Below are 16311 nucleotides of genomic sequence, written 5' to 3'. Positions count from 1 at the left end.
TCTGGCCAACAAGCCTGGACTTTGATTGACCCTCAGACCTTGGCATTATCTCAGTACCTACCAATTACTGAACGCTAGGTCTCGAACTACTGTGTCACTGATGCGTGTGCCCAGGGGGTCATCGGACCTTGTTCTTCCTGCCAGCAAGGAACTCCAATTCTGGAACCTGTCAAAACCTCACTTGGGGGGCAGGGGTGAAATCAGCCCCTGTCCATGCTGGTCTGATGGTCCGACATTCACCATTGCTGGCCTTCAAATGCAGAGTAGAGGCTAGCACTCTGGCCTGACTTATTTCCCCCCCCACATCCTTGCCTGTAAACCATAACCTGAACCCCAACACCCCTAGGTCTCTTAAGAATCTCAAAATCTATACTGCACAAACCTTGTCACTTCCATTCAAGGGGGCTACTAATATAGTTTATAGTTCTCAAAACAGAATTTGCTGATTTAACAATAAGCTACAATCAATTCCCCAAGTGAGTTCTTAACAATACAGGTTCCCAGACTTCAAAGCACTGGAGAATATTTGATTTGTCTTTACTACCAACTCAACCTGCAAGTTAACCTTGAGGAAATGAACCAGGACTCCCTAACCTGCTTACCTCAATGTACGATTTGCCAAGATCTCCCTTAAAAAAATTTTTGACTTTGCCTCATCTTCTCATTGACAAGTACTCCAAAACTTCATCCTTAATAATGTACTCTAAAATCTTACCAACTGCTGAGGACAATGTAGCCCACTTGACTGGCACCCCATAAACCACACCAAACATTTTCACCTGGACCAGTGCAGTAGCTACAGCAGATACCAACCACAGAATGTACTGCAGTTACTTTCCATGCAATTTTGGCAAGACCTTCCAAGTATGCAACCTTTTGCAACCAAGGACCAGGGCACCAGGTACACATGAACACCATATTCAAATTGCACAGCATCCTCACTTGGAAATGCATTACCAGTCCTTTCATCTAAATCCTGGAATTCTCTATTCAGAAATAGAGCTTTGAGCAGCAGCCAATCCAGATATCAGAAGTCTGGAGAGGAGAGGACTTCTATCAGGTCCATGCCCGAGGATAAAAGGTAAGAGCGGGTCGCGGTAACGTAATAGAGCTTTGATAAGCAACCAGTCGGTGTTTGGGATTGATTAGTGACAGCAAATTAAAGGAAGGCATGGCAAACACAATGGCCATTGTCTGAGTGGACTCAAGGCTTTTAACTCTTCGAAGCTTCAGCAGAGACTTCACTCAGGGAAAACAAAGGAAAGAAAAGTTCAAATTTTATTCCTTCTCTTTATATCTGCTCAACTGGGACAGTAGAGATGCAAGGCAGGATAATGAAATGCTCCTCTTAAGGGATGTGGAAAAGCAGGGAGACCTCCAATACCACTGCGAGAAGGGCATCCGCTGCAGCTTCTAAAAAATCTGGTAAAGGAGCTAGAGCTGGAACTGGATGAGCTCCAGATCATTTTGGAGGCTGAAGGGGTAACAGTGAGTTAGAGAAGGAGTTACACCCAAGCTGCAGGACACAGGAAACTGGGTGACAGTCAGGAAGGGGAAAGGGGTTAAGGAACAGTGCGGAGTCCCTGTGGCCATTTCCCTCAAGAACAGGTATATCACTTTGTATACTCATGAACGCAGCAGGCCAGGCAGCATCTCTAGGAAGAGGTACAGTCGACGTTTCGGGCCGAGACCCTTCGTCAGGAACAACACCTTATATTCCATCTGGGTATCCTCCAACCTGATGCAATGGACATTGACTTCTCAAACTTCCGCTAATGCCCCACCTCCCCCTCATATCCCATCCGTTATTTATTTACACACATTCTTTTTCTCTCTCTCCTTTTTCTCCCTCTGTCCCTCTCACTATACCCCTTGCCCATCCTCTGGGCTTCCCCTCCCTCCCTATCTTTCTCCCTAGGCCTCCTGTCCCATGATCCTCTCATATCCCTTTTGCCAATCAACTGTCCAGCTCTTGGCTCCATCCCTCCCCCTCCTGTCTTCTCCTATCATTTTGGATTTCCCCTCCAGCTCCCACTTTCGAATCTTTTACTAGCTCTTCTTTCAGTTAGTCCTGACGAAGGGTCTCGGCCCGAAACGTCAACTGTACCTCTTCCTAGAGATGCTGCCTGGCCTGCTGCATTCACCAGCAACTTTTATGTGTGTTGCTTGAAATTCCAGCATCTGCAGATTTCCTCGTGCTTGCGTCACTTAGTATACTATCAGGGGTCATGACCTAACAGAGGAAAGTCAGTGGTTGGGTCTCTGCACAGAATCTGCCTCTGACTCAAAGGGAAGTGGGAAGAAGTGGCATTTATAGCAAGAGGATTCGAGTACAGGAGCAGGGAGGTACTACTGCAGTTGTACAAGGCCTTGGTGAGACCACACCTGGAGTATTGTGTGCAGTTTTGGTCCCCTAATCTGAGGAAAGACATCCTTGCCATAGAGGGAGTACAAAGAAGGCTCAGCAGATTGATTCCTGGGATGGCAGGACTTTCATATGATGAAAGACTGGATGAACTGGGCTTATACTCACTGGAATTTAGAAGATTGAGGGGGCATCTGATTGAAACGTATAAAATCCTAAAGGGATTAGACAGGCTAGATGCAGGAAGATTGTTCCCGATGTTGGGGAAGTCCAGAACGAGGCGTCTCAGTTTGAGGATAAAGGGGAAGCCTTTTAGGACCGGGATTAGGAAAAACTTCTTCACACAGAGAGTGGTGAATCTGTGGAATTCTCTGCCACAGGAAACAGTTGAGGCCAGTTCATTGGATATATTTAAGAGGGAGTTAGATATGGCCCTTGTGGCTAAAGGGATCAGGGGGTATGGAGGGAAGGCTGGTGCAGGGTTCTGAGTTGGATGATCAGCCATGATCATACTGAATGGCGGTGCAGGCTCGAAGGGCCGAATGGCCTACTCCTGCACCTATTTTCTATGTTTCTGTAAGAGTACACTGTGGTGACGGGGAATTTGTTAGTTAGGGAAACGGACAGGTGATTCTGTGGGTGAGAACGAAGTTCCCGGATGCCAGGTCCAGGACATCTCGGATCGAGTTCTCAGCATTCTTGCTTGAGGGTGAACAGCCAGAAGTCATGGTCCAGGTAGGTACCGATGACCTGGGTAGGATAAGTGATGACATTCTGCATACGGAGTTTAGGGAGTTAGGTGCTAAGGGAAGACCTCCAGAGTTGTGATCTCAGGACTGCTACCCGTACTACATACTAGTGAGGCTAGAACTAGAAAGATTATACAGTTTAAAACGCAGTTAGAGTTGTAGGAGGGAGGGTATAAGATTTTTGGATCATTGGGGTCTCTTCCAGGGAAGGAGGAACTTGTACAGAAAGGACGGTATTACACCTGAACTGGAGGGGAACTAATATCCTGGTGGGGTTTAAACTAGAGTTGCGGAGGAACGGGAACCAGAGTGCCAGAACAGTTAGTGGAGAGGTCGTGGAGACAGGTGTTGTTTAGACCTCAAAATTAGGAATGAAAAGTTTTGAGCATGATGTGACAACAACGAAAAGGGTGAATACAGGAGTGGAGGTGTTACATCTGAATGCACGCAGTATACAGAATAAGGCAGATGAATTGTAGATTGGCAGGTATGATGTTGTAGACATCACTAAATCATGCCTGAAAGATTATAGCCGGGAGCTTAATGTCCAAGGATACACTTGGTATCGAAAGGACAAGCAGGAAGGCAGAGGGGGTGGCTTTGCTGTTGGTTAAAAAAAAAGAAATCAAATCATTAGAAAGAGGCGACATAGGGCCAAAAGGTGTTGAATCATTATGGATAAGTTAAAGAACTGCAAAGGTAAAAAGACCCTGATGGAAGTTGTATACAGACTGCCAAACAGTAGCAGGATGTGGCCTACAAATTATAACGGGAGATAGAAAATGCATGCCAGGAGTGTCATCTGGTGTTCATATTCATAAAGGAGATGTGCTGGCGTCGCAGAGGGACCAGTGAAGGTTCACTAGAATACCAGGAATGAAAGGGTTAACTTACAAGGAGCATTTGATGGCTCTGGCCTGTTTAGAAGAATGGGGGGGGGTGGGTGGGTGGGTGGAATCTCCTTGAAACTCAAAGATTGAAAGGCTGAGATAGTGGAGATGGAGCAGATATTTTCTACAGTGGGGAGTCTATGACCAGAGGGCACAGCCTCAGTATAGAAGGATATGCCCTTTAGAACACAGATTAAGAGGAATTTCCTTAGCCAGAGGGTGGTGACTGTGGAATTAATTGCCACAGACATTTGTGGAGGCCAAGTCATTGATGTACTTAAAGTGGAGATTGATAAGATTCTTGATTAGTAAAGGTGTCAAAGGTTACAGGGAGAAGGCAGGAGAACGGGGTTGAGGGGGATAATAAATCAGCCAGAATACTGGAGCAGAGTTGATGGTCCAAATGGCCTTCTTCTACCAAGGTAAAGAACCCTTCAGGAAAGTGATCATAATATGACTGCTTTCACCCTGAAATTTAAGGAGAAGCTAAAGTCAGATAACAGCATTACAGTGGAGTAAAGGGAACTACAGAGGCATGAGATAGGAGTTGGCCAGAATTGTTTGGAAAAGAACACAGACAGGGCTGATGGCAGAGCAACAATGGCTGGAACTTCTGGAAGCACTTTGAAAGGCACAGGATATATACATCCCAAAGAGGAAGTAGTACTCCAACAGCAAGATGACACAACAGTAGCTAAGTGAAGTCAAAGCCAATAAAAAAGCCAAAGAGAGGGCATATAATAGAGCAAAAATTTAGTGGAAAGTTATAGGATTTGGAAGCTTTTAAAAAACAGAAGGAAACTAAAGTAGTCATCAAGGTAGAGAGAATATGAAAGCAAGCTAGCCAATAGTATGAGGATATCAAGTTTCTTCAGATACACAAAATGTAAAAGAGAGGTTACAGTTGATACCAGACCACTGGAAAACAATGCTGGACGGGTAGTAATAGGGGACAACAAAATGGCAGATGAACCGAGCAAGAATTTTGCACTAGCCTTCACCGAGAAAGACACTAGCAGTATGGTGGAAGTTCCAGGTGTCAGGGGGCATGAAATATGTGAAGTTAGCATAACTAGAGAGAAGGTTCTTGGGAAACTGAAAGGTCTAAAGGTAGATAAGTCACCTGGAACAGGTTGCGTACACACTAGAGTTCTGAAAGAAGTGGCTGTAGAGATTGTGGAAGCATTAGTAATGATCTTTCAAGAATTATTAATTCTAATTGTGCACTTGGATTTTTGGATGGCCTTTGACAAAGTGCCACACATGAGGCTGCTTAACAAGCTACGAGCCCATGTTGGGACCCATTTTTTTTAGGTTATGTGTCAATGATATCGATTATGGAATTGATGGCTTTGTTCCCAAGTTTGCAGACAATATGAAAACAGGTAAGGGGGCAGGTTTTGAGGAAGAAGAGGTGCTACAGAAAGACTTACACAGATTGGGAGAATGGGCAAAGAAATGGCAGATGGAATACAGTGTGCAGAAGAGTATGGTCATGCACTGATTGAAGAAAAGAAAGGGTTCAATATTTTCTAAATGGAAAGAAAATACAAAAAAACTGAGATGCAAAGGGACTTGGGAGCCCTGGTGTAGGATTCCCCAAAAGTTAATTTGCAGGTTGAGTCTGTGGTGAGGAATGCAAATGCACTGTCAGCAATTCATTTCAAGAGGACTAGAATATAGAAGCAAGGACATAATATTGAGACTTTATAAAGCACTGAGGCCTCACTTGGAGTATCGAGAGCAGTTTTGGGCTCCTTATCTTAGAAAGCATGTACTGAAACTGGAGAGGGTTCAAAGGAGGTTCACGAAAATTATTCCAGGATTGAATGGCTTGTCATATGAAGAGCATTTGATGGCTCTGGGCCTGTATTCACTGTGTGACGAAGTTATCAGAAGATTGATGCTGATGAGAGAGATAAGAGAGAGAAAAGGGAGAAGTGTTCAAAATGTTAATGAGAGACGAGAGAGATTAACGAAAAGAGACACAGTTCTGAGTATTGACAGACCGGTTGCTTTGAACCTGAACTGTTTGAAGTTTGATGGACAGGCGATACCCCAGCAGGGGGATAAAAGGAACAGGTTCACTAAGGCAAGACACACCACGAGATCACGAGACCCTGGAAGTGCGGTGTACCCCCACAAGTTGGTGGGAGTTTTGAGGTCTGGTCGCGGGACCGACCATAGACGCACAGGGTGAAAAGGTACGATCGGCGGGAACCTGGTGTGTGTGTCCGCCCTTGCCTGGGTGCCGGGTTCACAGCGGAAGAACGAACGTATCTGGAACGGAGGGGTCACAGTCCCTGACCTCAGAAGACATTAAAAGGGCTCACGCCGAAAGCTAACTGCGAGGAACATCAAAGGTCTGTGAATCCAAATTTGCATTCGCTCGTGCTCTCTCTCTCCCCAACAGCACAACAGCGATTACTGCGAACTGTACTCAACTGAGCTGAACTCTGCGTCACTTGAGACTGATCATTTTACCCCTAGACTGCGATAGAGCTTGATTGATACCTATTACCCTAGTTCTGTGTACATGCGTGTTTTACCATTGCTAACCTGTTGCATTTATAACCTTACGATTAGAGTACTGTGTTACTTATTTCTTTAATAAAACTTTCTTAGTTCCAGTAATCCAGACTCCAACTAAGTCGTCCACTTCTGCTGGTTTGGCAACCCAGCTACAGGGTACGTAACAACTGGAACTCAGAAGACTGAGGTGACCTCATTGAAATCTATCGAATGGTGAAAAGCCGTGGTAAGAGTGGATGTGGAGAGGATGTTTCCTAAGGTGAGCATGTCTAAGACCAGTGGACACAGACTCAGAATTGAGGACCGTCCTTTTAAAACTGAGATGAGGAGGAACTTCTTTAGCCAGGGAGTGGTTAATCTGTGGAATTCCTTGCCACAGGCAGCTGTGGAGAACAAGCTTTATGTACATTTAAGGCAGAGGTTGATAGATTCTTGATTGGTCAGGGCGTGAAGGGATACAGGGAGAAGGCAGGAGATTGGGGCTGAGAGGAAAAAATGGATCAGCCATGGTGAAAGGGCAGAGCAGACTAGATGGACCAAATGGCCAAATTCTGCTCCTACATCTTTGGTGCAAGTACTTTAGAACGTGGCTGGCTTCTGGATGAAGGCAGAAGTATGATTGATAAGTGCACTGATGACACAATGATGAACAAGAAAGTAAATTGTGCAGAGGACACAGTAATGCCACAGAGGGCGAAAGTCTGGAAAATTCAACGTGAGAAAATGTGGTAGCAGCCATTTTGCTTAGAAAATAAAAGTATGTTAACCAATGGTGAAAAACTGCAGAGATCCAGAACAGATGGATCTGGCTGTCTTAGTGCACAACTCATTGAAGCCCCATCCGTAGGTACCATAACTTAATTACTTATTGCTAAGTGAATTGAATATAAAGTTAGGAACATTTATTACAACATTGGCAAGACCTCCACTAGAATATTGTGCAACAGGATCCTTCCCTCCAGAAGGATGAAACACAAGGTTGTGAAGAGGTGCAATGTGGTGATGGCTTGAGAATATAGAATAAGAGTTTATTGCTTTAAAGGTGACACCCATTTATTCCAGACATGATCTTTCTCGCAATGGGTCTTTAGAACACTTCCCCAAAGGACAGTGGAAGCAGGAATAATTGATACCTGGTAAGAAACGGGGTGAAAAATTACTGAGTACATAGAAGCGCTCAATTGAGATTAATCATATCAACCAATTTAAATAGCAAATCTAACCAAAAGGGCCATGTGATCTACATCTCAAATTGCATGTTCATGTGGTAGATGACCCTGCAAATTTGTGAGATCTTAAAAAAAATTCTTGGATTATGGTGAATATTTCAAAAATCGATTTCTCTTACAAGTTTAGAAAAGTCTGACAGGTATACAATCCAAATATGCATCGTCACAAGAGCTTACAAATTTAGTCACAATTACTGAAGCTTTGAAATGTTTCAAATTTGATAACTGAGGGCCAAAAGGCCTGCTTCTGTGCTGTAATGTTCTATGGTTCTATTAAAGACGAGGTCTGCATGGACACAGATGATCAACACAACCCATCACGGCTAGGCTGGGCTTTGTCAACCCCCAGAATTAACCTTGCAAGTGGTTACAGCCTTCAAAGGCAAGAGAAACAAGATTGAATGTTTGGTAATTGTTCTCAATCACACATACATTTAAAGAACTACTCAATAGTTGATTATGAACACAGCAACTCCCTCAAGCCTTCCTGGAATATGGAACATTAACTGAGTTTCTAAATCTACAGATTATATCAAACTGAAAGCAGTGCAAAGAATATAGATTTTTACTTATATATTACAGCCAAACAGTTGAAGAACTTGAATCAGAGACTCCTTATGAATAAGGTTTTTTGACTGGCAGAATTGGTAAGCTAAACAACATCTTACCAAAACCCAGATTAGTTTCACATACCTCAACACGGTTTTACCCCCCTTGTTCAATCCCTTCCTACCTATGTTCGTGACACTTCTCATGCTCTGAAACTTTGATGATTTCAAGTTCCCTGGCACCCACCGCTTTATTTTCACCATGAATGTCCAGTCCCTAGATACTTCCATCCATCAGGAAGGTCTCAAAGCTCTCCGCTTCTTTTCAGATTCCAGACCTAATCAGTTCCCCTCTACCACCACTCTGCTCCATCTCGCGGAATTAGTCCTTACTCTTAATAATTTCTCCTCCCATTTCCTCCAAACTAAAGGTGTAGCCATGGGCACCCGTATGGGTCCTAGCTATGCCTGCCTTTTTGTTGTCTGCCCCCCACTTTTCCTTCGCTACATCGACGACTGCATTGGCGCTGCTTCCTGCACGCATGCTGAGCTCGTTGACTTCATTAACTTTGCCTCCAACTTTCACCCTGCCTTCAAGTTTACCTGGTCCATTTCCGACACCTCCCTCCCCTTTCTAGATCTTTCTGTCTCTGTCTCTGGAGACAGCTTATCCACTGATGTCTACTATAAGCCTACTGGCTCTCACAGCTATCTGGACTATTCCTCTTCTCACCGTCTCTTGCAAAAATGCCATCCCCTTCTCGCAATTCCTCCGTCTCCGCCGCATCTGCTCTCAGGACGAAGTCCATTCCAGGACAAGGGAGATGTCCTCCTTTTTTAAAGGGGCTTCCCTTCCACCATCAACTCTGCTCTCAAATGCATCTCTCCCATTTCACGCACTTCTGCTCTCACTCCACCCTCCCGCCACCCCACTAGCCTCCGGGTCCAGCATGTAATTCTCCGTAACTTCCGCCACCTCCAATGGGATCCCACCACTAAACACATCTTTCCCTCCCCACCTCTCTCTGCTTTCTGCAGGGATCACTCCCTACACGACTCCCTTGTCCATTCGTCCCCCCCATCCCTCCCCACCGATCTCCCTCCTGGCACTTACCCTTGTAAGCAGAACAAGTGCTACACATGCCCTTACACTTCCTCCCTCACCACCATTCAGGGTCCCAGCCAGTCCTTCCAGGTGAGGCGACACTTCACTTGTGAGTTTGCTGGGGTGATATACTGCGTCCGGCGCTCCCGATGTGGCTTTCTATACATTGGCGACACCCGACGCAGACTGGGAGATCGTTTCGCTGAACACCTACGCTATGTCCACCAGAGGAAGCAGGATCTCCCAGTGGTCACACATTTTAATTCCACGTCCCATTCCCATATGTCTATCCACGGCCTCCTCTACTGTAAAGATGAAGCCACATTCAGGTTGGAGGAACAACACCTTATGTTTCGTCTGGGTAGCCTCCAACCTGATGGCATGAACATTGACTTCTCTAACTTCCGCCAATGCCCCACCACCCCCTCATACCCCATCCATTATTTATTTATATATACACCTTTTCTTTCTGTCTCCTCCTTCTCCCTCTGTCCCTCTCACTATACCCCTTGCCCATCCTCTGGGCTCCCCCCCCTCTTTTCTTTCTCCCTAGGCCTCCTGTCCCATGATCCTCTCATATCCCTTTTGCCAATCACCTGTCCAGCTCTTGGCTCCATCCCTCTCCCTCCTGTCTTCTCCTATCATTTCGGATCTCCCCCTCTGCCTTTCAAATCTCTTACTAGCTCTTCTTTCAGTTAGTCCTGACGAAGGGTCTCGGCCCAAAACCTCGACTGTACCTCTTCCTAGAGATGCTGCCTGGCCTGCTGCGTTCACCAGCAACTTTTATGTGTATTGCTTGAAATTCCAGCATCTGCAGATTTCCTCGTGTTTTAGTTTTACATTAACAAGTTTGTATTGTTATAATTAAATTTCTAAATAATAAACACATCTTAAATCACCTTACCATGATACCTACACGTTGCCAGAATACAACTGTATAAGTTAAAAAGAACAAGTTATTTTATTAACTTTAAATGAGCACAAAACACTTTTAACTTAAAACATTTGAGTTTTTAATGCAAAGAAACCCTGGAGAGCTTCATATTAGCTTAACAGTGTAACATTGACTTACTTGATGAAAGGTTATCAGCTTCATAAATTAACCTTGTATTTCTCCTCACAGATACTGCATTCCCACCAAGTCTAAAGCGAGGCATAGGTGCAAAGAAAAACTTGCTTGCAATATCATAAGCACATAAATTCTGACATTATATAAAGAAAGAGAAGGAAAAAATCCTGCAAAACAAGACAGTAGTGCAAAGTCCATGGTAAGGCAAGAAAGTAAGCAGTACCTCCAGAATTCTGCACTCCCCCCCCCCCCAAGACTAGCTTCTTAATTGTATAAGAGAGTAAATGGGGCGTGAATTCTAAATCAAGTCCTGGACCTTTGCAAACCCAGACCCAGCACCGATAGTCTGTCGAGGCAAGGAAACCAAAATGCCTCAGTGGCCTCACTAATGGAGTATTTTTTACACTCGGCCACCAAACCCGCACAAGGCAGCAGCAACACAGAGAGCCGCACTTTACCAAGGGCTGCTTACCCAATATATCCCCCTGGGCCAGCGCGATCACGGCGAGCTGCGCCAATAGCAGCAACAACGACACTTTCTTCAGTTCCATTGGATTCCCCCTGCGGCCGCCAGAACCCCCGTGTGCCACCGATAGATACGCTCCACTGCCCGAGCTCTGCGTCACGGCCCGCGCACGCCGCTCTTCCTCACGCACGCGTCCTTCTGTCTCGCGATGAACCTGGCTCTCCCAATCGCCAGCTTCGTCTCCCCAATTCCCCACCGCACGCTGTGGTACCCTTGTCTCGCGACTCGCCCTCGCCCACCAAGCACGTCCCCTTCCCGTGCCTCGTGGTGATATTCCTACAGACACGCCCTCCGCTCCTTCTTCAGATTCACTGTGTCCTCTGAGTTGCCCACTTTCTATTGGCCCACCGCGCTGTCCAATGGGGTGATGCCACTCGGTTCGTCGGGGACGCGGAGTTGTCAAAGCAGCGAGCACGTGGGTGGCAGTGAGTGGCGGAGCAGCGAGTCCGGGGCGGGGTGGATCGCGCTCATTTGAATGGATGACTGAGTGTCTAGGAGGTTAGAAACGTAGAGAACCTACGGCACAATACGTATGTTGCACCGAGATTTTGAAAAAACTGGCTAGGCTGCGACTGTTTTCTCTAGAGTTTCAATGGCTAAAGTGTGACTTTGCAAAGACTTACAATATTATGAGGGGCATATTGTGAAGTGAATGGCCGCTGTCTTCTCCTATCCCGTAGGGGAGTCTAAAACTGGTTGGCATAGATTTAAGATGAGGGGGAGAGATTTAAGGGGCACCTGAAGTGCAATTTTTTTTCATGCAGTTAGTAGTATTTATATGAAATAAGGTGGTAGTGTTGGGTATAATTATGACTTTTTAGGAGATATATATGGGAAAGATTGCAGGGGTTCCCAAACTGGGGTTAATGGTAGGGGACCATGGCATTAAAATGGTTGGGAACGCCCTTTGAGTGGACGAGAGCCTGTTTCTTATGGCTCTGTGACTGAATGTGAATGAGGTCCTCTAATCCATGAAGCATTTTTGTTAATAGCTGAAGTTAAAGTTGAGGTGAAATATTCCTGACTTTTCAGATACACTGCAAATTAATTACAAGAGATTTACATTTTAATATGCCATTAGTTGTGGGCTACACCTACAATTTGTACAGATTTAGCTGATCGTAAACACAAGAGACCCTGCAGATGCAGGACCTGATAAAGGGTCTCGCTCGAAATGTCGCCTGTTTATTCCTTTCCATAGACGCTGCCTGATCGGCTGAGTTCCTCCAGCATTTTGTATGTATTACTCGCTTTAGTTGAATTCAGTTTGATCCAGCTCTCTCCCTGTTCAGGATTAGCTCTATTTATTCAGAATTAGGTTTATTATCACCGGCATGTGTCGCGAAATTTATTAACAGCAGTTCAATGCAATACATAATAGAGAAGAAAAGAAACATACTACTAATAAATAAATAAAATACACTATAGTGTATTGAATAGATTTAAAATCGTGCAAAATACCTATATATATATATATAAATGAGGTACTATTCACGGGTTCAATGTCTATTTAGGAATCGGATGGGAGAGGGAAAGAAGCTGTTCCTGAATCGCTGAGTGTGTGCCTTCAGGCTTCTGTACCTCCTTCCTGATGGTAACAGTGAGAAAAGGGCATGCCTTGGGTGCTGGAGGTCCTTGATAATGGATGCTGTCTTTCTGAGACACCGCTCCTTGAAGATGTCCTGGGTACTTTGTAGGCTAGTACCCAATATGGAGGCGATTAAATTTACAACCCTCTTCAGCTTCTTTCGGTCCTGTGCAGTAGCGCCCCCCCCCACCAACCCCTCCCCCATACCAGACGGTGATGCAGCCTGTCAGAATGCTCTCCACTGTACATCTATAGAAGTTTTTGAGTGTATTTGTTGACATACCAAATCTCTTCAAACTCCTGATGAAGTATAACATTTACTGCTCAACCCTATTTGTCTTTGAAATCATGGTGATGAACTGCCTTCAAAAACAGCTGCAGTTCTTCTGATAAAGACTGCAGCTGTCTGGTAATATATATCTAAATCGGGAGGCTTCTGATTTGCAGAACATGGTGTTTGCATATACTGTACCTGCTTCCCTTGTCCTTGGAGAGTGTGGTCCTGTGATCACAGGCATGGGAGGTTCTGTTCAAGAAACCATGACAAGTTACTTCATTGCACCTGGATGGTAACACCTGCAAAGTTAATATTTATAGACCATCCTTAATTGCTTTGAATCAATAGGTTTGTATGGCAATGAAGTATTAAACCATATAAGACTGCAATAGATGTCTTTCTCCTTCCTTTATACATCAAAGTTAGTAAACTCCAACAGTTCCTGACTTCCAATAGCCCTTCTGATCTTCCACCTTCACTTTCTTTAGACCTTCTCTCACCCCCCTGCAATGCCCTGCATTATCATTTCTGATGTTCCCCATTTTGATCCTAAACAATCAGTCTTCGATAGAGGGCATAGCTTCATTCCCCTAAAATCCCAACTCAATGAGCTCAACGTGAAGCTGAACTCTTCTTCTGCCACCTCTGCCTCTGTCCCCATGTCTTTGGTCATGTGACTTCATCCCAAAATGTGGACCATTTCACCTGTCTTCAGTACTTCCTATCCACCTGGACATCTCTCCTTGCCAATTACCCTCTTTAGCTCTATTCTATACTAACTGTTGACATGACATTGACTATTTTAGCTGCCCTGTTATGCTCCTTTATGAATGTGGAGCATAGTACATGGAGCATGGTACATGAGGAACCAATCCCCATATTATCCCCAACCTACTGACAAGGTGGAGGGGGATGTTGTGCCCTAGTGAACTGACCACTGTTTTTGCAGAAACCAGGTGTCCACTCCCAGAAGCCCGCTCATACCTCCCTTTGGCTAATGACCACACCATCAAACATCAGACCATGATCACCTAGACAGCCATTGACCTCATTTCCTTGGAAGAACTTCCATCCACAGTTTTCAGCTTTATCGTGTCCCAGACTTGCACAACCCACTTCTATCTCCTGCCTAAAATCCACAAGCAAGACTGTTCTGGCAGACCTATTGTTTCAGCCTGTTCTTGACATTCCCTCCCACCCTTCCAAAGCTTGTTTCTGTCCACCTTGGTTAGTCCTTCTTCACATATTTGTGATACCTCTGATTTGTGCAATGTTGACCACTTTCAATTCCATAATCACAATAGGTTCAGCTTATCATGGATGTACAATTGCTTTATACCTCCTTCTACATCAAGAAAATCTGAGGGCTGTCAGCTTCCTCCTGTTTTAGAGGCCTTACCAGTTCCCCTTCATCAACACAGTCATTCACTAAGCTGAACTTCTTCCCACATTGAATAGTTTCTTCACTCACTTTCTCCAGATCAGCAGTGTTGGTATTGGTACTTGCACAGCCCATGCTGTGCCTGTCTTTTTGTGTGATATGTGGAATGGTCTGTGTTTCAGTCCTTGCCAGAACTAATCTGACAAATCTTTTTCTAGCACATCAGTAATAGTACAGGTGCTTCCTCCTACATTCAGGCAGAACTCAACAATTTTTTTTTTACTACTGCTACCAATTTCCATCTTACCGTCTCTTTTACATGGTCAATCTCTGACTCTTCCCTTTTCTGGATCTCCATTTGATTCCATTGTCTCCATTGTATTTGCATTGATTACAAGACTTTTCATACGCCTCTAAAATATTTTCTTACTTCCTGAAACATGACCTTCCTTCTGTTATTGTTAACAAAAACTTTGACCGTGTCTCATTCATTTTCCACGTGTTTACTTTCACCTCGTCTTGAAAAGAACAAAGGTAGAGCTTCCTCCCCCCCCCCCCACACACACACACTCGACCACTGCTATACTAGAATAGGAATGCCTACCATTCAAAGCCTAGACCTCATTTTGGGAAATCTGGCCATCTGGCTGTCCTTCTTCTACCAGCATACAGGCAGATGAGCAGCTACAAGATTGCTTCAAGTCAGTGGACTGGGCCATGTTCAAGGACTCTCAGAGGACATGAATGAGTACACCATGCTTGTAACAGACTTTATAGAAGTAGTCATAGACGAATATGTCCCCACAGAATCATTCAATCTTCCCCAACCAGAAGCCCTGGGTGAAACATAAGATCTGCAGTCGGCTGAGGGCCAGATCAGTGGCATTCAGCTCTGGCAACCACCCAAAATACAAGAGGTCCAGGTATGACTTCCAGAAAGCATCTTACATACAAAGTGGCAATTCTGAACCAAACTTGAATCACTGAAGGATGTTCAACAGCTGCAGCAGGGCTTTAATGCTATTACCTCCTACAAAGTGAAACCAGGTGATGTAGATGTCAACAAGGTTTTACTCTCAGATGAGATCACTGCCTTTTATGCTCGCTTTGACCATCAAAACATGGTGGCCCTTCATGAACTACTACAGCCCCCCGATAACCCTGTGATTTCAGTCTCTGAGGCTGAAATGAGAGCATCCTTCAGGAGAGTGAACTCAACGAAAGCAGCTGACCCAAACAAGGTACCTGGCCAAGTACTAAGGACCTGTGTTGATCAACTGACTGGAGTGTTCACTGAGATCTTTAACCTCCCACTTCAGCAACTTGAGGCACCCACCTGCTTCAAGCAGGCTTGAAATATACCATTGCGTAAGAAGAATGTGGAAGCATTCCTCAATGACTATTGTCCAGTAGCACGTACATCCTCTGTGATGAAGTGCTTTGAGAGGTTGGTGATGGAACACATAAACACCTGCCTGAGAAGCCACTTGAATCCACTCCAATTTGCCTATCGTCACAACAGGTCAACAGAAGATATCATTTCATTGGCACTTCACTCAACCCTAGAACATTCGGAGAGTGAAGATGTCTATGTCAGGATGTTCTTCATACCATACATAGCATTCAGTACTATCATCCCCTCAAAACAAATTCACTCACACTAACACTGAAATGAACACAATCTATGGACTGCCTTTCAAGGACTCTTCATCTCTGGTTCTTGATATTTATTGCTTTTTTATAACATTATTGTTTTCTTTTTGTATTTTCACAGGTCGTTGTCTTTTGCACATTGGATGTTTGTCCATCTTGTTGTGTGCAGCCTTTCATTGATTCTGTTGTGTTTCTTTGTATTTACTGTTAATGCTCCCAAAACATGAACCTCAGGGTTGTATATGGTGACATATATGTACTTCGATAATAAATTTACTTTGAACTTTGAACTTTCACTTGCAGCTGCAGGTGATGCAACAGTTGTCTTTTCACCTCTTCCTTTCCCACCATCTAGGGGCTTAAGCAAATGAAGTCGCTATTCATTTATACTTCTTCCAG

General features: G+C 44.6%; 1 protein-coding gene across 1 annotated transcript in view; it reads right to left on the bottom strand.

Moving 5' to 3' along the window:
- pdia4 (protein disulfide isomerase family A, member 4) overlaps positions 1-11346 on the bottom strand; it is a 28807-nt gene extending 17461 nt beyond the window's left edge. The window contains exon 1 of the mRNA XM_063042348.1: positions 10960-11346. Coding sequence (XP_062898418.1) covers positions 10960-11038 — 79 coding nt within the window. The 5' untranslated portion in view covers positions 11039-11346. The remainder of the gene's footprint in view (positions 1-10959) is intronic.
- Between the last annotated feature and the right edge of the window lie 4965 nt (positions 11347-16311).

Source organism: Mobula hypostoma, chromosome 3, assembly GCF_963921235.1.
Source record: "Mobula hypostoma chromosome 3, sMobHyp1.1, whole genome shotgun sequence".
NCBI classification, from domain to species: Eukaryota; Metazoa; Chordata; class Chondrichthyes; order Myliobatiformes; family Myliobatidae; genus Mobula; species Mobula hypostoma.
This window is presented reverse-complemented; position numbering and strand designations above follow the sequence as displayed.